This window comes from Zonotrichia albicollis, chromosome 8 (genome assembly GCF_047830755.1).
Source record: "Zonotrichia albicollis isolate bZonAlb1 chromosome 8, bZonAlb1.hap1, whole genome shotgun sequence".
NCBI classification, from domain to species: domain Eukaryota; kingdom Metazoa; phylum Chordata; class Aves; order Passeriformes; family Passerellidae; genus Zonotrichia; species Zonotrichia albicollis.
In genome coordinates, this window is record NC_133826.1 from 23,699,016 (window position 1) to 23,725,091 (window position 26,076).

Sequence of the window (26,076 nt, forward strand, 5' to 3'; positions counted from 1 at the left end):
AAACATGGTTTTACTGGGGTATTTGATGTTAAAGGAGTGAACTTGATCTTTCTATAGTCTATTTATGTAATTGTTTCTAATTAGTAACTGTAAAGCTATTATTTACTACTACTAGGAAGAAAAGATTTAAAAATGTGACCATTAGTACCCTACTGGTTGTCCTGGGAGGTCTTGCTGATTCTGGTACTGGTGCAGTGATGAATTTTGTAGCTCCCCAAGACATCTGTGCATCTTGGGTACAGCTCACCACCACAGCCCTGTTCATTCCCATAAGGATCTAATTTGTGTCATCCTTGGGATGTCCTGTGCAAGGCCAGGAATTTGGCTCAGTGATCATTGTGGGTTCCTTCCAGCTCAGGACACTCTATGATTCTAATTTCATGTTGCTTTCAAGAACTGGCAGAAAAGTTAATGAGCTCTTAAGGGAACAGCCAGGTGTTGAAAAAAGTGAAAATGTGTCTGGGAGCTCAGCCACAGGTTGAGAAGGGAGAAGGAGCCATGGACTTTTTAGCATCTACAAATGACAAGTTATGGTTTTATTTATGTGCTTAGTGCTTTACATATTAAGGAGTGTTGAACATGAAAGTACTGCCTAACAACATTCAGTCTGGTTTTTAATATCTAATCCATCATGGCCAGTTAAGTGGGGAAGCAATAATCCTTGCCTGCACTTGATGAATGGCACAGTCTAAACAAGGATTGACATGCTAATGAGGAGCTTAAGCAGCCGGGATACAGAAAACCCAAAATTAACCTGAAATGACATGTACATTTTCCCAGTAAAGACAGAGCCAGCAGTGAGTTTACTGTGCATGGATCTGTGCTTTGCTTCAAAAAGCCAGAGTGTCACAGCACTCATGGGTCTTGAGCAGCATATTGAATTACTGAAATTCAAGAAGAAAGAACTGCCTGAGCCACGGTGCCATCGACTGCTCTCTGCTGCACCCACCTGAGGCACCTTGGGTTTGTATATCACATATATCAAATATTTTTGGCTTTTGATATCACTAAGTTCTTATAAGAGGATTTGGAAACAATAATGATTTATTCTGTTTTCCAGTTCCAAGTGGAAAAAGACAAAGCAATATAACAATAGCCTCACGACCATAATAGGAAGGATAACACTTGACAGTTACTTGAATTTTTATCTTGGAAATTAGGATTGCAACTCACTAACTGATCTATTTTTGTTGCCTCCAAATCCAAAGAGTGAAGAGTGCTAGCCGGAGGAAAGCTAATGTCACAGGTACAACTTGACCAAGGTGAGTGGCTTAGCATGAAAGATCATGAGGCTTTATTTAAGTCTGAAAGCCATATGTTTGAGATGACCCCTCCAAAGCTGGAGCTGCTCTGCTCCCCTGCAGCTTTGCTGGGAAAAGTTCTGGAAATGGCTGCCTGGAAGCAGTTTGGCAGTTCAAACATTGTCTGTCATAAACGGATAATTTGTCATATAATCTATGGTTCTAATTTCATGTTGCTTTCAAGAACTGGTAAAAAAGTTAATGTTAGTTAATATTATTTGATGTTAATGTTAGTGTCTGTTATTTGAAATGTATTTGTCACTGAATTCCTGTTCTCTGTATTCCAGCAGCAGTATTTTTTGCCTAGGCAGTAGCTAACAAACTCTCCTCTGCTGTTTGTTTTCTCACTGAAAGTTTTTAATCCCATTAAAAGCCCTGGGGAACTTAACAGTTCTCTATCATTTGCTAAGAACCATTAATCAGGACTGTGTTGAGCTATGGTTCATAAAGGTAAATTAGAAAAGAACATAACACCAAGGCCCAATAATAATGTGTTTAGTTAACAGGGATAAGTTTACAGCCTCACATTCCCCTGGGAAAATTACCTCATGGTCTCCACTTTACCACTTAATAAAGCCACATTCAAATTATTTTACAGAAGTGGAGGCTCTGTAGGAAAATCTTTCACCTCACAAACTTGAGCACCACTTCCTATATTTGAGCAATTAAAAAGAAAAAGTAAAGTTTCCACTTTAGGAGCAATCTTTAACTCTGCCCCACCCTGTTTCCTGCAGTCAGTTCCTTTGGCAAAGAGGTTTTAGATACCAGGACTGTATTACAGAATTCCAAGTTTTCCTCCTGCCATCTGCAAAGGGTTGTTCAGAAAGACTATACTGGAAAATACATGGAGAACTGTTTTTTTTCCCATAACTACTGGTTTCATGTACATCTCCTAACCTATAGTCAGTGCCTGATGTGTATTTCCTCACTTTTACTTTCTACTAAAGGAATTAACAGCCATGTGGATGTTTTGGGGAAAAGCGGAGTAAGAGTTGTCCCAACTGCATCAGTGCATTTTCCAAAGAAGGCAAGTGCAGGAAATCTCCATTATGGTGAACAGAAAGAATAATAATATCAATATATAAAGTTATGTGGCTCTATTGCTATAATGCTGGCCCAAAGTTCCTATCTGTGGATGGAGAACAGGAAGCCAAAGGGCCAGTCATAAATCATAGAATCACAGAGTGGTTTAGGTTGGAAGGGACCTTAAAGATCATTCCATTGTCCCCTGCCATGGGCACGGACACCTTCCATGGCCAGCAGAACACAGTCAGTTGCACACAAAATAAGTAAAACTCTCTTAAAGAGAAGAATTTGAGATCCAGTCACATTATTAGCTGTTCCAAGACATCTCCCAAATGTATCCCTGCAGAGACAAAGCTGAAGGAAGTGAGAACCTGTAAGCTCTCTGCAAAGTCCACTGTGGAAGCAGAAGGAAAGGCCTACTAAACTCATAACACAAAAATTAGGCACAGCAATAGAAACTGCCTGGTTTTCTCTTAGAAGCCAAATGAGAAGTTTTCTAGTACATCCCTGAACGTGAGACATCTTTAGGCTTCTAGATATTTATAATCTCTTGGAATGCTCCCATGCTTATAAACAAAGAAACCCAAAAGCCCCAGGACTTGCATGGATTTATGCAGGAAAGGCAGAATGTGTATTCTCAGACAAAAGTTTTCAAGTGTTACAGGTCTTGAGACTCATCTCAAACAGAATAACTGGTCTCCCAGTGGATAGAGCAACCCCAAATTAATGAATTAATTTTGCTAATTCTCTAGTTTGTAATGTGAACCTCACAAAGCCAGGAGAGAGCTTTGTATCACTGACTCTCATGCAAACAACTCACACAACTAAGCTGCTTGGATGGCTGGGAGAGCAGATGAGCAGCAGTGCAGGTGTTTACTCTGTGACCTTTTACAGCTGCCATGAAATGGTTCATCCCCTCCCTTATGGCTAGTGCAGACATTTGCTTTGGCTAGTGGAGCTGGCAGGCTGCTCACAGGAAGCTCAGCAATGCTTCAGGAATGGAATTTGGCTTTGCTCATCCTTTGGGCGTGGCAGCAGTCTGCCACAAGAGGAGAGAGGAGGAAGAGGGGGTAAAAAATACCAATCCTGTGTTTATAGAGACCAGTTCTGTGCAGTCACAGGGGAGAGATGCTCCTGTGTGAGCCCAGCAGCTGCACAGTGGCCCTGCTGTGCTGGTAAAGAGGAGCAAGGGCAATGAAGTCAAGAGGGGCTAAGCCATGCTGACCAAAAAGAACAGACCAAAAATAGACAGCAGTGGCTCAATATCTTCATCTTGCACCAATCCTGCCCACAGCAGAGACCAACAGTGCCTTTCCAAGGGCTTGCTAAGGAACTTCAAACTTTCCTATGCTGGGAGAGTCACTGAAGAGGTTGTCAGCCTCAGGAACATCTCCAGTGCATCAATTTTAGAAGATACCTTTGTTATATGAACAAAGATAACTTTGCTTCCAAAGACTTTTCCTTGTTTTCAATAGGAATGCCCATGGTAATGGTTCACAAAGCATCTATACCAGGACATGGATAGCAGGTAAAAGTTGAATGTGCAACACACATTGATGTTGGTTTGATATAAATTAGGATAAATTGTGCAGAAAGATATTTCTCTGCACATGCTAATGACTGCTAAGGATCACATTCATCACCAGACAATAGGAGAATCAGAGCAAATCTCTATATCAGTTTGTCCCCAAAACACCAACACCTCTCCATTAATCAGGTGAGTAAAGGGTTCTTAGGGCCCTCATCTGCCCTGCTGTGAAGTTGTGCAATTGTGGCTCTAACACATAACAAAGAGAGAAAAAACCAAACCCTGAGCAGAAACAGCTTACAAGTTGCAGGCTGCTGTTTGATAATCTTTATTCCAAGGGTGCAGCACCAATGAGCAAAACAAATCAACATCTGAATGTGAAAGCATTTTCAGGTTTGCAGACTCTCAAGACCTTCAGATTAAGATTTCTTCTTCTTCCCTCAGTCAGGAAAAAGTCCAAGAATAATTTTTTCAAAGCTCAGAAGTTTTGTGTTTTAGTCACATACATTCAACAAAGTAGTTGAACATAAACATAGTGTTTGCAGTCACATACATTCAACAAAGTTTTAAAACTATTTAGTTGTTTGGTTTTTTTTCCCGAGAGAAACATCTCTGGGATTCAGACTGATTGTGTCACCGTAAGTGACTGTAAAGTCACTTTAAACTGTCACTTTAAATTTATCACTGGGACCAAGCCAATGTTACAACAACCTTTATCTCCCTGGATGGCTCTCAATCATGAGAGCCATCAGGATCCATGCCAATGTTGCCTACTTGATATTTTTGACCAAAAGGATGTTTTAAAACATCTTGTCAGCTCTTGAGATAAATTGCTATAGCCTTAAAAACACCATGCACAGAGAATAGTAAAGCAACATGGAACAGTGCCTGTGGAATAACAAGAGCAAGGTGGGAAGAAGACACACAGCTGGGGTGAGATATTGAGGTCAGAGATTTCTGTACAGCCAGGACTACTATGGTAGATATTTCTGTGTGAGGTCAGCTGAGCCAGAGAAGTTTCTGAGCAATGTGACATTAACATTTCCAGGCATATGAAGGACCAGAGTGATGGACATAGCTGTATGATCTTGTGATTCAGCTCACAAAGCTACTTACATGAATGATCTGTAATGTAAACCAAAAATCAGCATTTGTGGGAACAGCATCTTATCCTTCAGCAATTCTTTCCAGGTAGAATACTTGCCCAGACTCAAAAATATTAAAAAATATACGTTAAAAATAATGTCTACATCAGGTAGCCATAGTAACCAACATCTAGAAGTGGACAACAAAGAGCATTGAAGCTGTCCCAAATGCTGGTTTCTGCATTTACTTTTTAAGGGATGGCTCCTTTCCTCATTGCCCACAACTTCATCTATCCTAAGCTGTCTAAACAATGCAAGTAACTTGGCTTTTTCCCACATTATGTAACTTACTTTGCTTCCAGCTTCCATGGAGCCTTTGCTTTTGGACTGAAGATTTCCAGGTTCAGCCTCAGTAAGATGACCTTTAAACTGCCTAGAGACTCTCCAGAAGAGAGCCATGGAGGAGAAGTTACTGTGAGCTTAATTATAGACTCAGGTCTGGTTTGTAAATGTCAATGAGCTTTGTCAGGAAAGCAAGTTTAGTAAAACCACATCTTCAGAAAGCATTGTCTGAAAAGGGCTTTAAAATCATTGTAAATAAATAAGGCAAGAAAAAGACCCGAATGCATAGTGGCTGCAAAGACATTTGTATAAAAACATTTCTGTTATTTCTGTGTATCCTCATGAAAAGATTCCTTCTAAATTGTACCCAAATCTCACATCCAGCATTTTTATACTGTTAAAAATTTGGAGAGAGTTCAAAGTGGTAACAAAGTATCTAAATTGGCAATCCCCACCACAGGATGCAAAGGGAGTAACACACTGGGAGAACATCTGCTATCCCAACTGTGACCTGGAAGGGAATGTGAGTGAGAGTACTTGGGTTAAACATAAGAAAAATGCCAAATGTCTGCTGTATACTTCAAGGGACTAACAAAGTCACGTGTCATCTGTTTGTGCTGTGTTGTTCATGCTGTTTTCTCTGTTTGCAAAGCCAGATGTTGGTAAACTGGGACCTGGCCCGCTGGCTTCCAGTGAGGGAATGGTTGTTGTTGCCTCTTGTCCTGAGAAAGTGAATTTGTTAAAACTGGGGGTACCTGTACTTGTCCACAGGTGAGCTGGAGATGAGGTGAAAATGAGTAAAAGCTTTCCAACCTGAGTTTTACAGGTTAACAAACCAGCAAAGTCTCCTGCTGCTTAGCTCCCTTGGACTTCAGGTGTCACATCCAGGAAGAGCATAGAATGACTGGAAGACATAAACATAAGGTGGGACAAAAAATATAAAGAAAATTTTAAATATTTTAATAGAATCATAGCATCCCAGAATGGTTTGGGTTGGAAAGCCCTTAAAGCTCACCTTGTTCACCCCCTGCCATGGGCAGGGACACCTTCTAGTAGACCAGCTTGCTCCAAGCCCATCCAGCCTGGCCTTGGACACTTCCTAAATTTAGGTGAGCTGAAAAGAACTTTCGGTGATTACCTGGAAGCTTATGATGCTTTCAAGTACTGTGTGGAGAACTACATTTTTATTTGTGTAAATTAATGGGCACACTCAGGGAAATTTCTTAATTTTAACTATAGGAAAATGCAGGACAAACACATATAAAGTTTGCAATAGGATTTTGGAGCTTTGGGAGTTGCACCAAAGCATTGGTGGCAATGGAATGGTATCTGCTACTGCATAAAGATGTTTATGCTCTGGAGCCTTTTTGTTTTCTTAACCTTTGAAGTCAAAGAGTTCAGGTGGCAAAAATTTTGTTGCCACAAACCACTGGCTGATGGGGAGGTGTGAAATGTGTTTTGAGAATGATTCAAGTCAAAAAGTAGTCCAACAAAAACTACATTCTAGGTTAAAAAAACACTGGGCAGTCACAGTGAGATGCTATTTTAAAGAGCATTCTGTGATTTAAAATAGTATCTAAATCTCCAATGTTGATTCAATGCTACTTAAAATACCTTTCACTGACAGGAATCTGAATCTTTGTGAGAAAACAGGAGCAGAAGAGATTGACAGTGTCATTCTAAAAAGATGTAGGTTCTCCTCTGTAACCTCCCCTGGTGTTTATTGTAAGTTAATTCTATCACAAACAATTACAGTTCATTGTTTATTAAGTCAACATGCTAAATCTTGATTTTCCTTCTTCATGTGATTTTAAAATAATGGGCTTATAGCTGGAGGTAATTTACTGTATCAAAGATAAATGTTGCAGTTGATCTACTCAGAGAAATGCTTTTAATACAATAAATATGCTGCTTTTAATATAATTAAACACATGATGGAAAAGTTTTCCAGAGCTCCAAAATGTAAGAAATTAATAACAGTTCCAGAAGCTACAGATTTCCTATTCTTTAAAGATCTGAGAAGTAAAGAACAGGATACAGGGTATAGAATTTCCCATCCCTTTAAAACCACTCCATTTTGCTGAACACTTGACTTTGTTCCTCTGATATTTCCATAAATTGAGTGTCAGGGATGAAAATGTGGGTAGTATGCTGAGGTTCCCAGGAAGCAAAATGCAGCCTACAGCTATAAAACCTGTGTTTTTTCTTGCCTACTGAGTTCTTACTTTAATAATAATAATAATTTTTAAATCTCCTCCTTAGGTAGTTTGCTAGTGGAACTTTAAAAAAAAAAAGATACTTCAGCAGGAAACAGTCTATTTATAAAGTATTTTATACATTTTCCCATTGTTTATGATATGCAGTGATGAGTTTAAAAATATAATTTCCTTTTCAACAATCTTGATTTTCCTCTTTGCTTTGATGATCTGTAAGTAGCCGTGCGAGTCTTTACACAGCATTTTGCATACTTCCAACCAGCAGGAAAAATCCTCCTGTTATTAAAAAAGTTATGGGTACAGAAGGAAAGAGGGATTCAGTTCCTCCCAATGAATGAGGTTCCAACACTCTGCCTTATGGATCAGGATTAATTGTAAATTAAGTGCTTTCTTTTATTTTGCACATGCAATTTATATCAAAGCCACTGTAGATATTTCACAGTGACTCTGTGTGATCTGAATGGCAGTTTGACATGGGGATGGTATTGATGTTAAGAATAAGCTTTCAGTGTTCTTGCAAGCATCTATCTAAGGATAGCCGGGTTAGAAACCTCTAAAAATTGCAGTTCATGTATGCTCTGTAGCTTTGCAAAGACTCTGTAGAGATAATAGCTGTATATAGCTGTATTTTCAGAAGATTCTGTTCATTCCAAGTAATTTTTTTTTCATTTTGGGTTCTTGGCTACAGAGACCAGACAGATTTTCCCTCAATGGCTTCTTTTGTCTATTTAGTCTTTGGTGGCAGGGGGGCTTTGAGTTCAGAGAATGTCTCTGCTGTCCTCTCAACTGGTAGTTGTCTGACCATCAACAGAGCGATGCAGGGGAGGCATGGTGAGCTGGGGGTACCAAGACTGGAACTGGGACATGCTGCCAGACAGCCAAGGACATGGGTATGAGTCCCAAAAGCAGCCCTCTAGGTCAGATTCCTTGAAGCTGCTCACCCTTCACTGTATTCTTCCTGTCCTGTGTCAGGGAAGGAGCTCTGCCTCAAGTTCCTGTGGGAGCAGAGACAAATTGTTGAGATATGTGGGGAGAGAGAAGTGGCTGGCTCAGATCAGTCATCTCCAGATCCCAAAATTACATCTAGTGTTCCCAGCCTCCAGGTGGACATCCAGGTTTAACTCTTCTGGCAGAACAGCAAACCAGACTGCAGCCTGCTTGTCAAGACAAACTATTTATTTAGCAGGAGAAACAGGAGCTCTGCTCATTCAAAGTCTGTCATTGACAAGACTGGGTTTCTCAATTGAGTATCAGAGAAGCACAGGGTGGCTTCAGTTGGAAAAGAACTTTGAGGTAATCTAGTCCAACCCCCCTGCAGTAAGCAGGGACATTGTCCATTAGATCCAGTGTTTCAGAGCCCTGTCCAGACTGACCTTGAACGTCTCCTTGAATGGCTCCTCTATCAGATAATTGAGCTGACCTTGACTAAGAGTCATTAATCATAGGAGTCCAAAGGCTAAGAGAGACCTTAGGCTAAGAACATAAAGTATACAAGGCATTACAGGTTTTTTACAGGAAAAATAAAGATCTAAAAGAAGATGGAGTTTTTCAGAGACTGCTTTTTTCTTTTGTTTTTGAAAAGCAAAGGAAAGTTCATGAAAACTAGGCTTAAAGAACATCAGACTGCAAAGGTGAGCTCTTGTAATGAGGGAGACACCTGAACCAAGGTTGCTCTCAAGAGCCATCATATATGAAGAAATGAAGGGTTTTACATATGATAGAACATCACAATTCACTGGTAATGAAATTATAGTCATGGCAAGACTGACTGGCAGATGATGCCATGAAAAGACAGGCTGTGACCATAAAGAACTGGGATGAAAATTTGATCCCTGTTGTTACTTGCCAAAAGAAGTTAGCCAGGTTTCTGTTGAAACAATCTTGGGAATTCTGCTGGAAAGCCAGGAAGTTGTTTAACAACTTCATTGTGGTCATGCACCCTGCATGGTGAGATCCCCATGAGCACCTCCAACACACACACCACTTTCTGGGATGCATTTTATCAGGCTTGGAAGATTGCTTCACTGAGAATGCTTTGGTGTAGTGTAAACAGGCCCAGCTCATGCATTCGAAGGATTTGTGTAGCCAAGCAAGTTGGTGAAGAACAGGGCTCAGGCATTATCCAAATGGATTAGGGTAAATGAGTCCTGCTCTTCACAAAGCAAACTTCATTAGCATGTTGGAAACCTAAATATTGCTGGGATTTTTTGGTGGCAGAGACTCCATCAGCAGACCCTGCAGTGCAAGGATGATGGTGGCTAAATTCTCAGAGTGGTGTTTCTATACTGTAAATTTAATACCATACAGAAATAAATCAATTCCCCTGGTGCACTTTCATCCATGCAGTGCTGGTGTACTGTCTGAGAATGGAGTGAGAAGGGAAGGGAAAAGAAATGCTGAGGAACATCTCTTCTCCAAGAGATCCACTGGATGTTTCAAGGCTGAACACACCTCTCCATGCATGTCTCTCTCTCCATGGGAAGGTGTGGGACAGGCAAGGGGAGAGCTCAGAGAGGGGAGGGGAGCACAGTTTGGTTACTGATGTTACTGCCACAGTCTAATGTAGACTGCAAGATGTGTTGGATTAAATTCCACACAGGGGTACACGGCAGAATAAAAGCAGGGAGTAAAGAAAAAATATACAAATCTTATCTGCTAGGATAAAAAGATTACAAATTCAATTTATATACATGCCAATAGTTATAAGGATGAGCTGTGTTTGAATCCACAATCAGAAGGTGGAAAGCTGCACAGGCCTTTCATGTTTTGTTTGTTTTAGCACATTTTTTTCCAACATTATCAGTATTAAGAAGAAAAAATGAGGCTACATCCCAGACCCACTTCAGAAAAGAGATAAAATGATCCACTTACATCTTTAATTTCTCCAGGGTTTGCAGAAACTTGTAAAGAAGCAGCTTACTTCATGTGAACAGATTCAGAGATATATTTTTATTCACCTTTACAGCAACTACCCACAATTGCCATACAAGATTATTTAGGACATTCTGCAAAAGAGTGATGAAGAAAGTCAAACCTAAATAAACTATTCTATGAAACGCCTTCTGCTTTCATGGCTAATAGCTCTGTTTTTCAGTTCTATTAATGATTAACTTTCTGCTTCTATAAAATTGTGATGAGATATGAATATTTAGTAACTTGTATGGTTGTCTGACTTATTCTGTATCTGTATTTGTACTGATTGTGACTACCTCAGGCCATTAACCAAAAAAATGCACGTTCCTTTCACACCTGTCCTTGATTGTGGAAGAATTTCTCCTGAGCAGGATGGCTTTAAGGCCTATTTTAATACAAAATTGCATTTCTCATACATTGTGACATCAATCCTGTGCTGTGTTAGTCCCAGGGCACTACTGGAGACTGCAGAGGGGTTTCTTTTTGCATCCACCTCTAAGAGCAACTGAATTGTCACCCAGCCTTTCTGAGTTTTAAGTCATCCTCACCAACTCTTTGGTGGATCTGCTGACTCGCTTTCTTTTAAGTCTTTTTGGCTGTTTGGTGGCCAGGGGATGGATGTCTGCTGTGATTACTGTTGTTTTTATTGGGTCTGCTGAGAAAAGTGCTGGGGCCAGTCGGAAGCCCCCTGCATGACAGAGAAGGGCAGGAAGCTGCTGGAAGCTTCTATTGCCCAAACCAGCCAGATTTTGACAAGTGACATTTCCTACGCTTGCTTGGGTGGCTCCTCCACTGGCTGATGACTCTATGAGGCTGATGGTGAACATGGGCTTTTCTGTCCTTCAGTTTTTAGTGAAAACTGACATCTACTGGTAATGAAATTTTGGGGTGTACAGCAGTTTTAATTTGGGGATCCTAAAACTATCTATTTGCTCTTATTAGTAAAAGCAGGGTTTTTTCTCTATGGGCATTACTTTTACCTGTTTTAGTAATTAACGGACATGGAGCAACAAAGGTCTGCTATCACAGTCTGAAATTTCTGAGTTTTTCCTTATTTCCTTAGCCTTTTCCTTTCCTATACACACGCATGTTGTCCTTGAATAAATGCTGATACTAAATGAGTATGGGAAGAGTGAAAATTAAAGTGAGTGCTGCCCTGTGACTCTTGTGAAAAACATTCTGGACCTCCTAAGCCCCAAATGGATCAAATATCTTGGTGCATAGGTGTGCTAGCACTTGTTTTCAGCTCCTGTAGAAGGACAGAGGCCAACAGCGCTCCTAATTATTTTTTTTTTTAATCAAAAGGAAAGAAAACACTGCTTTTCCTTTTCAACCTTTTTTTTTCCCCTAAAAGGGGTTTATTCTAACAGGGAGACCGCCAGCCTTGACAATTCTGGCCTTCTGACAGAATTTCCTGTAGGAGTGGCCTTTATAAAAGCTGTTTCCTATCAGGTTTTTATGTTGCTTTTCCTTTTTGCATTTCTTCTCTTTGTTCTTAGTCTCTCCCCACTTTTTCTCAATCATTTAACCTGATATGTCTATGTCGAAAAAGAACTGAAGTAAGAACATACCCATTTAGACAGCTAACTTACAATTAACTTACAGTCAATATGTGTGTCTGATCCCTGCACAGTAATGAACCTTATCCACAAATACTCTTATTTTACAGCTGCTTAACTGTAGGTTCCATCCTATCAAATAGGATGTCACTTCCTCCCAGGCCACTTCTGCCACACAGGATGACTCACTCTGCATCAGGGGTGTTGCCAGCTGTAACAATTTATTTACCTATGTATTTTTAATATTATTCACCCTGTAAGCATTGCAAAGTCACAGAAGTTCTCTAGGTTCTGTGCTTTTAAGGCACAGATATTTTACACAAGGATGCTTTTTTTCTGTGTTGGGAAGAAAATGGGTTAAAGGGAATATGTCGCAATGCTTTGATAGATTATTTCAGGAGGTAAAAAAGGAAAAGGAAAGCACAAATCATCTCTTCACAGGGATATGAGATTTAATTCTGGTTTCAGTTGAATGAGTGTAGGTTTACTGAATGAAATATAACTGCATCACTTGATCTGTCAGGGTGTTTTAAGGTGAAATTACATTAAGAGTACAAACTGGATTTTGATGGCAAATAGTAAATATCAGCAAATACCTCTTTGTCAGGATTTGTTACAATCAGTACCATTAAAATGTCAAGGAGGACTTTAAATAAATTGTAGTGCATGGTCTTACACAGGTACTTTAAAATGTTGGAAAGTGAATAGTTAAAAAACACAAGTTATTTGGTTTAGGTGCTAAGACTGACTATCTCTAAACCCAAGAATGTTGCATGAAGCTGAATTGTTTTCCATTAACCATGGGAACATTCTGCATATGGACAGATGATCTCATTGCATTGCTGATAGGGATTTGTGGCAACACCCTTTGATCCTGCTTGTGGTCCCTGCCCCCCTCTCACCTCTATCCTAATCCTGCCCTTCTTCACATCGAGTTTCCATGTGCTTTCCTTGTTGCCCGTCCTGCTGTGTCCACTCTCAGCTTCAGGCACCAGCCAGGCTGCTGCTGAACCTGAGGAGCTCCATCAGCATGTTGTTTTCAGAGCTTCTGCCCTGATGGCATCAGCTCAGCACTGCTTTCACAACAGAGGGCTTGTTTTCAGAAAAGGAGGAAAAGTGGGGGAAGCAGCGGAAATCCAATTTTCCACTGGAGATGTGTCATCCCAGCCTGAACAATAGCGAGGCAGCGGTGACTCTGTGCTGCTCTGTGTCCCTTCTGCTGCCCCTTGGGGTGCTGGGGGAGCCCTCAACACAGACATTCTCACCGTGGCTCTGTGGGGAGGCAGAAAGAGGAATCACCCCACTGATGTGTGAGAACAGGCACACATGTGAAAACAGCTCCCAGCAGCAGGACAATTTCCAGGCGTGCTGACCAGTATGTGCTGTGCAGACCTTGTGAACAGTCCAGCTCGGGCTCTTCATGCAAGGACTTCTGTAGGATACATGTGTTTACTTTAAAACAACAATGTGCATTTTTTCCCAGAACAGACTGTGTTTTTTCAGTTCTTTCAGCCACAGGCTGCATTCAGGCTTTCTCGGGATATAACCAAGTTTACAAGGCCTTTCCTTGACTCCCCTATCAGTTTTTTCTCAAGGAGTAGTTTCCTGTTTACTGAGAAGGCTTCTGGAGGCACTTTCTCCTGTAAAAGCAGTTTTATAGATTCACAGAATGCCTTGGGTTGGAAGAGACCTTTTAAGGGTCATCAAGCCTGACTTCCTGCCGTGGGCAGAGACATTTTGGCTTTAGAGGATTTCTGGATTTTACACAATCTTTACACAATTCCTTAACCTGAGAAGTTGCAGAAAGATCTTAGGATAGCTAAAAACCATAATGCAGTGTATGGCCAGGTCTGGCAGAGCTGATGCCTCTAAGCAGCAGAGAGCTGGGTTATGGTAGGGAAATAACCAAAAGTTCATTAAAAATTACAGTAGCTGAGCTGTGTCCCCTCAGACCTTCTTAGGATCATGTCCTTGGATGGCACAAACCATCCAGGTTAGGCATTGCTTAGCTGGTAACCCACAACCAGTTTTCTCACATTTCTCAAGAGACTTTTTATTTTCTCTATGAAAAGCATTTAAATGAAAAAAGGACCTGGTGGTGGTGTTTGACAGCTGGCTGAACATGCGACAGTGTGTGCCTGGGTGGGCACCTGGAATCAGAAACAGTGTGACCAGCAGAAGCAGGGGAGTGATTCCTCCCCTACCCCCGGCACTGCTGAGGTACCCTGAGAGCCGTGTCTCTTTTAGCCCCCTCAATTCAGGAAGGCCATGGAGGGGCTGGAGGGTGTCCAGGGAAGGGAACAGAGCTGGGAAGGGGCTGGAGCACCAGGAGGGGCTGAGGGAGCTGGGAAGGGGCTCAGCCTGGAGAAAAGGAGGCTCAGGGGGGACCTTGTGGCTCTGCACAGCTCCTGTCAGGAGGGGACAGCCGGGGGGGGTTGGCGTCTTATCCCAGTAAACGAGTGACAGGACAAGAGGACATAGTCCTAAGCCAAGCAGGGGAGTTTGAGATTGAACATTAGGAAGAATTTCTTCATAGAAGGGGTGTTAGACAGTGGAAGGGGCTGCTGAGTCCTCATTCCTGGAGATGTCCAAGGAACGACTGGACGTGGCATTCAGGGCTCTGGTCTGGTTGGCAAGGCAGGGATCGGGAAAAGGCTGCACTCGATGATCCTGGATGTCTTTGCAACCTGATTGTGTAAATGGCGCAGTTTTGGGGCTGTGCCGGTGTGGGGGCGCTGGCAGGCCCGGCGCTCTGCCGCGGTCACTCGGCGCTGCCGTGAGGGCGACGGCAAGAGCTGCCCATGCTGTGGGAGCGGGCCCACCGCCGCCATCGCCGCTTTAAGCCGGCGCATTCCGCGAGGCGGGGGCAGCTCCAGCCCGGCTACGCTGCGGGACTCCGCTCCCGGCCTGCTCCGCGCCCGCCCCGCCTCGCCTCGCCTCGCCCCGCCGGGCCTCGCCCGTCTCAGCCCGCGGCCGGCGCGGAGCGGTGGCACCCGGCGAGCGAGCGAGCCTCCTCCGTGCCCCCCGCAGCCCCGCCATGGGGGGCGGCGGCGAGCGCTGGGCGCTGTGCCTGTGGCTGCTGTGGCTGTGGGCGCCCGCACGGTGCGGCGCTGCCATGGACGAGTGCGCGGAGGAGCGGAGCGGGCGGGCGCAGCGCTGCATGCCCGAGTTCGTGAACGCGGCGTTCAACGCCACGGTGCTGGCCACGCACACGTGCGGGACGCCGGCCGAGGAGTACTGCGTGCAGACCGGGGTCACCGGCGTCACCCAGTCCTGCCACCTCTGCGACGCCGCCCAGCCGCACCTGAGCCATGGCGCCGCCTTCCTCACCGACTACAACAGCCCGGCCGACGCGACCTGGTGGCAGAGCCGCACCATGCTGGCCGGCGTGCAGCACCCCACCGCCGTCAACCTCACCCTGCACCTCGGTAAGGGCGGCAGCGGGCACGGGGCGAGGGCACCGGGGCAGAGTTAGCCTGGGCTCCAGCGCAGGCTGGGCTGAGCTGCTGGAGGGCAGCGCTGCGAATGAGAGCTGGGACTCCTGGTGGCAAGGAGGTGTCCAGGAGCGTGTCCTGTGCGCGGTGGTGTCCCCGGGTGTGTTGGGACCAGCACAGTCAGCTCTTCCAGGGCTGATCCTGCCCCTGTCCTCAGGCCTAGGGAGGCACATCGGGAATGCTGTGTCCAGGTCTGGGCTCCTTAGGACCTGGAGCAGGTCTAGCAGAGGTTGTGGAGATGATGGAGAGATTCGAGCATCTCCCTCAGGAGATGGGAGTGTTCACCTTAGAGAGGAGATGGAGATGGAGTGTCCTCCTTAGAGAGGAGCCCTGTCTGTCCCTGTCTGCAGGGAGGGCTCGGAGCAAGGACCAGGCTCTGCTCCCTGGGGCCAGTGGGACAAGAGACCATGGGCAGGAATGGATGCCCAAGAAGTTCCACCTGAACATGATGGAGAGGTTCTTTCCTGTGCAGTGACCAAGCACTGGAACAGAGACCAGAGAGGCTGTGGAGTCTCTCTCACTGAAGATATTCCAGACCTGTCAGAACACAATCCTGTGCCATGTGCTCTGGAATGACCCTGCTTGAGCAGAGAGGTGGGACCCAATGACCCACTGTGGTCCCTTCTAACCTGCCCCATTCTGTCATTCTGTGCTGAAAGGTCACCTGCACAATGGGCGTTGCTGGGGCCATGCCTGGGTGAGTACCAATAACCAGGTCCTGGGTGGTCCAGTGTTCAGGGGATATCGGAATCCCCGCTCTGTAGGTCCTCAGCAATGCGCACTAGGTCTAAATCAATGCTGCCTGCACCCCATGGCTGTGGTGGGATATCCTCACCCAGGGGTCTGGTGCTGTGCTGATTCTTCATCCGTCAGCTGCTAGTGCTTGGTAAACTTGATTTTCATCATTTTCCAGTGAATATTGCAGGGGTTGCTCCACTGCAGTCTGCGTTGGAGGTGCTGTTGGTTTGTGAGAGGAGAGGCCTCCCTGCCAGAGGCAGCTGGAAGTGGAGCAGGTTGCAGTGATTGTGTCCCATCCCGTGCACCAGGGATCATTGAGCCATTTAGGTTGGAAAAAGAGTAGAAAGAAATTGTTCCCTGTGAGGGAGGTGAGGTGCTGTGGATGCCCCATCCCTGGAAGTATCCTAGGCCAGGTTGGACGGGTCTTGGAGCAACGTGGTCTAGTGCAAGGTGTTCCTGCCCATGGCAGGGAGTGGAATGAGTTGAGCCTAAAGTCCCTTCCAGCTCAAGCCATTCTATGATTCTGTGCAAAGACCTTTAAGGTCGAGTCCAGCTGGTAACCCAATGCAGCTGAGCTCAGGACTGGATTATGGAGTTTTCCAGGCAACAATCTTTGGATGCAGGTGGGAGATGTTGGTTTGGAAAGTGGCAGGCACTGTGGGGAATCACGTGTGCCGGGGCACATCTGCCGTGTATCCTCTTACCCCCTGGGGCAGCATTGTCCTGTAATTGCTGGGTGGGTTAGGCGTGTCTGCAGCCAGCATTGCTGCTGAACTGTAACAGCCTGTCAAAAAAGGAAGATGAATTTCCTGATTGGTTGTCAATTCCAGAGGTTTCTTTGGGATAAAAAGTGTTTTAGCCTTCACTTTGGTTTGTGGACAAGCTTTTCTATTCTGTGCATTCAGTTATTCAAGCTGTCATGACATGGAGGAAGGGTAATCATTTAAGAACTGGAAGACAAGACAGCTGAGAGAAGGGTGAAACCACAACTTATATCCTCATGTCATTAAATCAAATAAATATTAAAGAAAGCCCCACTGCAGCCATTCACAGCTTCCAATCAAGAGCAGATGTTGGGCATTAAGTTTAGTATCAATAACAGTCTAATTCAGGGGAAAAATGGTGTTAGGGCTTGGAGAGCTGGATCTTGTGAGAGCTCTCACCTGCATTGGTGAGATGGAGTTGATGGCACGGAGTCCTGTACTGGGGTCACCTGATGAGCACATCCATGTGCCCCAGAAGTGTTTCCTTCTGTTTGGAGCTTCAACATAAATATGCCACATAAGCATATCTAATAGTCCCTCTTTGTTTTCTTTTCTTTGCACATTAGGAATTTTTTTTTCAAAAGTCCTGGAAAGCAAAGATTTGATCTCAACTTCTTTTTTTAATAACAGTCATTGTAATTCTCATTATCAAGGCAAGACACACACACCCATCTATATTACTGCTGTCCTTGGTTTTGTGTACCCATGTGTATATGGGTGTTCTTTGAGAAACAGTACTGGGAGCAGTGTGCTGTGTCCTGGGCTTTGAAGAAATGCACACATTTTGCTGAAAACATCTGCATCTTCAAAATACTGTAGCACTGCAGCACTTTCACTTGTGCTCCAGTTTGTTTGCAGGCTCTTGCAGCTTTGGGAATTTGCTTTGCCATGTTTTTGAGTGGAGTACAACTTTAAAGCAGAAGCTGCCTGACCGACTTTGGTGTATTTGAGCGGGTTTTTTGGCCTGATTTTTCCTAGTTACGTTTTTGGGTGGGATATTTTTAGTATAAAGCCCTTCAAGAATCAGGAGCTTGTTGTGGTCATGGTGGTGGTGAAGTTGCTTTTAAGATGACAACAGCAAAGCATTTATCTCTCTGCACATGTGCTGTGTGATTCTCTGCATTGCTGAGTTCGTGGCAGGTTGAAGAGCTGTTGAGTACTGACAGTGCTTTTTTAGCCTGAAATGTCCCAAACTTCTCTGCAGCATTGCTCTTCCCTACTTTTGTGGGTTCTTAAAACCACTTTGTTTGAGTGAGCTGCTGGGTGCTGCTTTTGGGTTCTGTGTGCCTGCAGGCACTGCGGTCTGTGGGACACTTAATTATTGACATCACTAAGAGAAAGAGGCAAGGAGCTTGACGAGTATTTATGCACTGGGTAGGACTTAAAGGCATTCTGAGGCACAAAGCCCTTTCATGCATTTAGTTCTGCCTGGTCTTTGAGGATTAAGCTCTGTGCTCAGACCCATATCCTTACTTGATGCTGCAATTGCCTTCATTTCTGAAAGTGTTGGTGTCCTGAATGGTTAATGCTGTTTTGCACCTGGTCAGGACCAGCTACATTGACTCTGGGTTTCATGTACACGCTGCCCTGTGCTGAGTTTTCTGGCAGTTTGAGATGTCTTGATTAACATCCAGCAATGTTCAGTCCATGTAGAGCAGCATTAACATTTCACAGGGCCCTGCAAGAGGTCAGTAAGAACTGCAGGTCTGTTGCCAACATGTGAACGTGGATTTCTTTGAATCTCCTTACAATGTGCAGTTCAAAGCAAGTTTGAAAACCTTTCGTTTTGGGACTGGGTGCCAGCACAAAGCCTGATACAGGAAAACACAGCACAGATCACTACTGCTGAGTTAAAGGCACAGATCCTGGCAGTGTTTGGAGATGACATCTGTGTCCACAAGTTAGGGTGCTCCCTGGGGAGAGGAGAATTGGGGTAATTACCACTCCCTGCACCAGGAACATTGGAGTTACAAAGGCTATTTCTCTTTGTATGAGAGGGTATTAAGACTCCCTAAGTAAGGGTGGGTAAAAGGCCTGGAGACATGAATTTGCAGCTGTAAGTCAGGAGAAGGGGGAGCTGAACCTGTTCATAGGGTGGTGTCTGGATAATCAGGTTAGTGAGTGAGAGGAGGGGAGAGCATTGCTGTGTCGTTTCTTCCACATTTCTTAAAAGTATCCCTTGGCTTCCCCATTTTCCATTTCCTCAGAATTTATTACTTATTTAGACTTGACCCAGCCTGTTTTTTTTTTTTTTTTTTTACTGTTCTCCCACTATGTTTCCATATATTCCCAAAAAAAGGCACTTTGAGGCAGTGGTGCCAGCTTTGAAGTAGAAGATGGAAGCCAAGGCCTTACAGTGCGTTGTCTGCTTTGTTTTTGGAGCCAGGGTGTCACGTTATTTTTACTGTCAGTGCTGTTTGCTTGTCCTGGGAGCCTGGGATAGCTCTGGCATCTCCCCAGTGCTTTGTGTGCATACACTTGAGCACAGCATTGCTGTAGACCCCTGACACAGAAGCAATGATGTGCTGTTGGAGATGCTCCCTTGAACACTGGAAGAAGGGGAAAAGAGACAGCATGGAGGTACATGGAGTATTTTTGGTTCTAGGTGCTCTTGCTGGGACAAAGGTTTGTGTTTTTTCAGAGCAGATTCTCACTCTTTCCTTCTGCAGCTCTAATTTCCATGTGCTTTCTGTTGTTTCTGTACTTTGTTTAATCCGCTTCTACATGTGCCTTGGTGTTCCCTTCCCAACCAGCTCTGCTAGAGCCACCTCTCATTTTTCATTTTCTGGACACTCTCACACCTTGGTTTCAGCTATTGTGATTTGTGACTAGCCCAGGGTTTTGTTTCTCGGATAAAGAGGAAGCCTCCTCAGCATGCTGGTGGCTGTTCCATGGTGGGGTGGCTCCATCTCCACTGGGAGCAGCCATGCTTTTATCAGCTGTGAGCTCAGAGCAGTCCAGTTCCTGGGGCAGGTGCCTGTGCTCTGCATCTCAGCAGGGATGGTGTCCAGATGTGCCTGATTGAGGATGCTGGTGGCCTAACTATGAATTCAGGACTATCTGAAAGGCAGACAAGATCAATTCCTTCCTCTTCTGTCATTGCCTCAGAAGAGAGTGTTTGGTGCTGGAAGCAGCCCTCTGGTAGGCTGCCTGTCAGGAAGAAAGATGAATTTGCTGGTTGCCTTGGTTAAAAACATGTCAGCTCCTGAAATCCTTACTATAGACTAGCCTGGAAACTCATGTCACCATGCTGGATGGTGTCTTGTATACATAAAGAAAAACTTGTGAAAGCTGTTGGTTGCTGAAGAAATGAATTACCCATGTCCTTCCCCTCCCCCTTTCCCACACGCTCAGTCCTTTATTTGGCCCTGAGGGAGCGAGGATGCTGGGTTATATATACACTTTGCCGGCAAAGCATGGTTTGAGGCATGACTGCCATTTGAAGGCATTTACAAGGAAACCCAGGCGAGTTGCCAGTTCTTGTGCTCAGCCCTGGCTTCATTTGCCTGTTGTTTTTAGCAGACCAGAGGTTTTTCTGAGTACAGAAAACCAGTGTGTTTTATTTTTTTCCAGAAGAGAGAGCTATAAAATGTGACTTAAATCAAGTAGATAGTTTATAGCACTGGGATGCAGTTGCTGTGTTTTACTCAGTGCAGTGATGCCCTCAGTTTGCCAGTTATCCCATTAAAGCTTTATGAGGCTGTGGTTTGCTGCTGTCCTTAGGGAACCACGGTGGTAAAACCCAGTGCAAGCAAGCAGGGTGTAGGTATGCAGGTGAAGCTGCGCCTAGTGTAGCTGCAGTTTCAAGACTCGCTGGTAATTGAGGCGCTGGGAGGGCATTTCCAGCTCCAGGGCCAGTGTTCAGGGCGTGGCAGGAGCCGGGGCTTTGCCGTGGTATTTGTGGAGCCCTCGGGGAGACGCTATTTTAGTTGGTCTGGCAAAGGCTTGATTTACATTTTGCAGGTTTCAACATGAGTGCCGAAGAGATCGGGGCTTTTGGTGGCCAGCAGTTATTCAGTGCAGTTATATAAAGGTATCACTTCCTGCATTCACCTCAAATTCCCAAGTTTTTCTCCTGCTCTCTCTCAGGATGCTCATGCTGCTGCCTGATGCCTTTGGGAATGCTGTACATGGCAGAACACTTACTTTAGGGGATGGAGAGAGCTGGAGCTGTGTGGTATTTTGCTGCAAAACCAGCTGCTATATGTGGTGCTTGCCCTGAGTTGGTAGAAGAAATAGTCACAGGTTTTCACACACTCAGACAGTTCCTTGTGTAGGTTTAAACCTTTGAAACAGTTTGCTGCTCAGAATTGTTAGCGTGCTGAAAAGCTTCTGGCTTATTAGGTACCATTTCTCTTGTAGCCTGAGGCCTTGGGAGGCTCTTGTGGCCTCTCTGAGTCTGCAAGTGAAAATCCCAGGCTGCCTCTTCCCATGGAAATGAAAACCAGGATTGCTCTGCAAACAACACTCAGAGAAAAGAATTTCCAGTGTAGATGATGGGATGGGAAACTTGGATCTTGGGTTCACCATAAGAAGGAAGGCTGTGAGCATTATGCTCACCACCTTTGTCTGGCTAAGACCTGCTGCTTGTGTCCCGGGGCCCTACTTCAGTGCTCACCCCCTCTGGTGAGGCCATGCTGAGTGAATTTACCCTCTGGCTGCGTGCTCTTCCCTGGGCCAACTGGGGTATGGGATCTGGCATGTTGAACATCACATCTGAAGTCATCATCTCTGGTCTGTAACAGCCTTTGGAAGCTCACCCTGGGCTGCTGCCCCCCATGTAAGCTCTGGCATGCAAAGAACCATTCTAGCCTGCTATTGCACATCTCTTAAACATGAGATCTTGCTTATTGGTGGCTACCACGGTGTGTTTTGATCAGAAAATAACATGAGTTTCATAGTTCCATAATGAATTGCACAAATCTTGCTGGGTCTGCTGTCCCACCACACAGAAAGGAATATGTTTTTCCCCCTCCCAGATATGGCAATAGCCCTGTGTGTCTCAAATCAAGCTTTACAGCCTTTAAGTCAGGGATGAATGTGGCTGCTGGTGTTGAGGACATCACTAGCTGTGTTTGAAACTCTTTGTACAATTAGGATAATCTCTTTGCCATTTCCAGAGGGTGTACTGGGGATTGCTCTCATTGTCCACAGCATTCATGAGTAACTTTGGGTTTTTAGCAGTGTGCTGTTGATGTTGGTTGTCACATCAGCATTGATGAGGGCTTCAGGACAGCTGCTGACAAACCATGAGATCAGGGAGCTGCTGCTAGCAGGCATGTGCAGGTGCCAAACAGGACCAGGAATACTCAGAGGAGAAGCTGCCTTTTGTAGCTTGCCAGACCAAAGGTGCAAGCTGCTGGTAGCCTTGGTGGGCTTTTAGGTACTTTTGAGGTAAAACATAATTTCTAGGAATTATTCTCATGTAGAAGCTTGGAAAATGGTGAAAACTCATCAGCTGCAACAGGATCTGAAATAACAAGGTAATTTTATTTAAGTTTAAAGAAAGCCTCAGTCTTTTTTTCTACCAGCCCAGCCCTATTTGAGAGATCTTTCACCAAAAAAACCCAAATTCCCACCAACCTCCTCATATATTATTCAGTGGTCTTCAGCATTCTGTTTGAAACTGGGTGGCAAAGCACTTTTTGTTTCCATGCTTCTACTTGTTTTAGATATTCCAGTGTGATAGTCATCAAAGAGCTGTTTCCAGTGGTAATCATGCCTGCAGTTCTGACACAACACAGCTGTGTTCAGCAATGGAGAATTTCAAAATTTCCTCATCTAGAAATATTATCCAAAAACTATTATTGGACTTTTCTTTCTTTTTTTTTTCTCCTTTGGCAGGTAAACTAGTACCATCTTGTACATGGGAGGTGCATTTCCAGGGAGCTTGAGGCCTTGTTCGTACAGTTGTTTGAGGGTTTGGTGTTTTTGTGGGGGAAGGGGAACTTTTAAGATGTTTGTAGAGATGATATATTGAGAACTTGAAAAGACCCAGGGTTTGTGGGTTCTTGGCTCAGCTTTCTGCAGTGTTCTCATTTCTGGTACAGACTTTGGTGTGCTTTGGGAACTGTTTGTCTGACTTGGCTTTGCAGTGGGTGCTGTGTTTTACAGGAGAGCAGGGAAAATGGCTGTTTCATCCTTGGGGGCTTGGGATGCTCCTGTGGGAAGGCCAGGGAGCAGAACCAGGGTTAAATGGCTTCAGGAGTGGCACCTGGCCTGACCTCACCTTCCATTGCTCTTAACCCTCTGTAATGTAAAGATCACCTCTTAAAAAACATCCCTAACCCCCTAAAACCTATCAAATATTAAAACCTGCTTGGTGACAGAGATTGTTCAGCACATCTGTGCTCAAGTGGGCAGTGGCTGGCTGGACATGGTGGCCCTTGGTTTCCCAGTGAGTTGCCAGAGATGCTCATTCCTTTTGGTGCTCCAAGACTGAGGGAGTGCTGAGGAGTTTGGGCTTGGCACCAGCCCAATTATAAGCACTCTGCTTTGTTCTTACAATTTTTTTTTTTTCTTCAAAGTCTGCTTTATAGCTCAACCTACTTGGCATCAAAGAAGACCTTGTTCCTAGCACAGTGAGCAGCTGCTGGTGCAGCATGCTGCACTTGGTCCAGTTTGGTTTATTGTAGTGGGGGGAAAATATCAGAGGTGCTCCACAGGTTGTTTTTTAAAACTTTTCCTTTCCCTGTATACTTTGTTTCAGGAAGGGGAATCTTTCTTATCTTTGAATTAAAAGATAATGTGTCTTGGAGTCTTTTTAAGGAAATGGTTGCATTGAACCTCCTCAAGAGGGATAAAGGCACTGTTTTCTTGGTGCCTTCTTGTACTCCACAAGCTTGTAAATACAGTAGAAGTCATGTACTTTGAAAGGCTCAGTTTGTTTTGAGTGTATCTCTTATTGAGACTAATGGAATGAAAAATCAGCCCCTTCTGGAAAAAGTCCCATTAAAATGCTTCTTGATGTCAGTTTTGTGTGGGACTGTTTGACTGAGAGAAAAGAAAATGTTCTTGTCCTGGGTCAGCTCTGATTGCAATAATTATTTATAGTCCTTTCATCTGCAGTGCTTTGCATGCTCCCATCTGCTGGGATATTGCAATGGGATTTTCTTCCCAGCAGCTTGCAGGGCTGTCCCTGGGGAGCAGCTCTGGTCAGGCTGCCCTTGCTTCTCAGCTTCTGAAAAAACGTGGGTTATTTATGAGGATCCAGTGTGTCTCCCTCTGTCCTGCTCCTGCCTGTGGCTGTCAGGCTGCTGGGCTTGGCCCACAACCTCCTTTTACTGTGTGACAGCAGTACCGAGGACAACAGCTCCCCTTCAGCTGCTGCTTCCTCTGCCTTTGCTGGCTGCCTGCTGTGGTCCCATGGCTCCTGCTATCCTCGCTGGAGATACACAGGACAAGGGATTTCTCAACAATGAATCTACTTGATGAACTTGTTAAGAAGCTGTTGATGAAGTGGTTGCTCAAAGCTTGCAGATCTCTTTACTGTCCCCTTTCTCCCTTTTTTCTCCTTCCTGAAGCTCCTTGCAGTCTTCCTGGGTTTCCCCTGCTCCCCACTCCTGTGTTCCTGGTGCTGGCATGTCCCTGGGCTGTGCAGATTAGGAAAGTAATCCCCTTCCTGGGATGAGGTTTTTTAGCTGAGATCTCCCACAGTTGTAGTCCTGGCAGCAGCCTTGGCCTGCCTGGAGCATTGGTGCAGTCCTTGTACGCTCACTGCTTTTTGCATGTGCACAGACAAGGTGCTGGTGGTTTCATTTTGGTTGGACTGAGAAATACAGTGCAAGTTCAAAATCCATAAACACTCAGTGTTCCATGGTTTCTCATCCTGCACGTTTTAGGGACTGGGTGGGGATGGGAGCCCCTCATCAAAGGGCAGTTACAAATTTTCCTCAATTGAAGCCATTTTTTTTGGCCATAAAACCAAAGGTTTGTGTCTGGTGCTTCCCAGCAGGGTTGTGAAGAAGTTACTTTTAGTAACTTTGGAGTAAAGAGAGTCGGGGCTGCAGGGATGGGGCAGCTGCTCAGAGCCAGTGCCACTGCCAGAGCCAAATGTGAGCTCTGAATAAAGCCACAACCCACTATCATTGTGCAATGTCTACTCAATGAAATCTGGTTTTTGCCCTGCTTGCCCTCCCTGCCCTGTTCTTCTGGGGCTGCAGGTGGAGCTGGGAGGGTTGCTGGGCGCTGGGATGGCTCTTGGTGCCCTCCATCCGTGCTCTGCAGGCACGAGTTTACTGATCAAATCAGGGGCGTTGCACGAGTCACTGCCCTTCTGCTTTCTAAGCAGAGTGACTCTGCACACATCCCTGTGTGCTGCCCCTTTCTCACACCCTCTCTCCCCAGGGCCAGCCCACGTTGCAGGGGGTGAGCAGGGATGGTCCTGGGACAGCTAAACCCGTGTGGAACAAAGTACAGATTATTTTGGAAGTAATGATGCAGAGATGAGCTTTTCCAAAAGCTTTGTAGCACTTCCCGGAAGTAAGGGCCTTTTTTACTGTTAGCAACTTCAGATGTATTTTCCCTGCCACATATTTCCTTGCAGCCCTATTTTCCTATACTTCTGTTCCTTCTAGGATGTAGGAGCTGTGTCAGGAAATGCCACAACTTTTTTGGGAAATGCTGGAAAGGCTGTGAATCATGAACTTGGGGCACTCCTTTGCACCCACATTGGTTCTCTCAGTTCTCTGGCAGACTGCCACCTGTTTTTGAGTACAAAGCACACAATTTCATAGAAAAATAATCCAAGAGGCACTCTTCTAAGATCTTAAATTTGATATCCATTGATACATTTAGAACTCTAGGAAAAAGCATTTTTCTGTGGCTCTGAAAGTACAAGGGTAGCTCTGGGAAAGAATATCACAAAGATTGTTTGTTGCCGTTCTGTGCTTTGATTTTCTTCAAATTCAAGCAAAAACATGGCAGTAACATGTTTTTTTGATGGTAAGTCATGTGTTGCTCATAATTCATAGCCCCATGGTGTTGAAAATTGCTTGGAGCAGCTATGGGGCAGCTGTGGCATTGACAGCTCATGAACACCACGGTCACGAGCTGGGTACAGGCCTTGTAAAAACTCTTGCGTCTGGGAAGGCACTGGGCTAGTTATGTGG

The 26,076-nt window shown here is 44.7% G+C and overlaps 1 protein-coding gene across 1 annotated transcript in view; it reads left to right on the forward strand.

Annotated features, from left to right (window-relative positions):
* Positions 1 to 14,870: 14,870 nt before the first annotated feature.
* LAMC1 (laminin subunit gamma 1) overlaps positions 14,871 to 26,076 on the forward strand; it is a 67,380-nt gene continuing 56,174 nt past the window's right edge. The window contains exon 1 of the mRNA XM_005487057.4: positions 14,871 to 15,398. Coding sequence (XP_005487114.2) covers positions 15,008 to 15,398 — 391 coding nt within the window. The 5' untranslated portion in view covers positions 14,871 to 15,007. The remainder of the gene's footprint in view (positions 15,399 to 26,076) is intronic.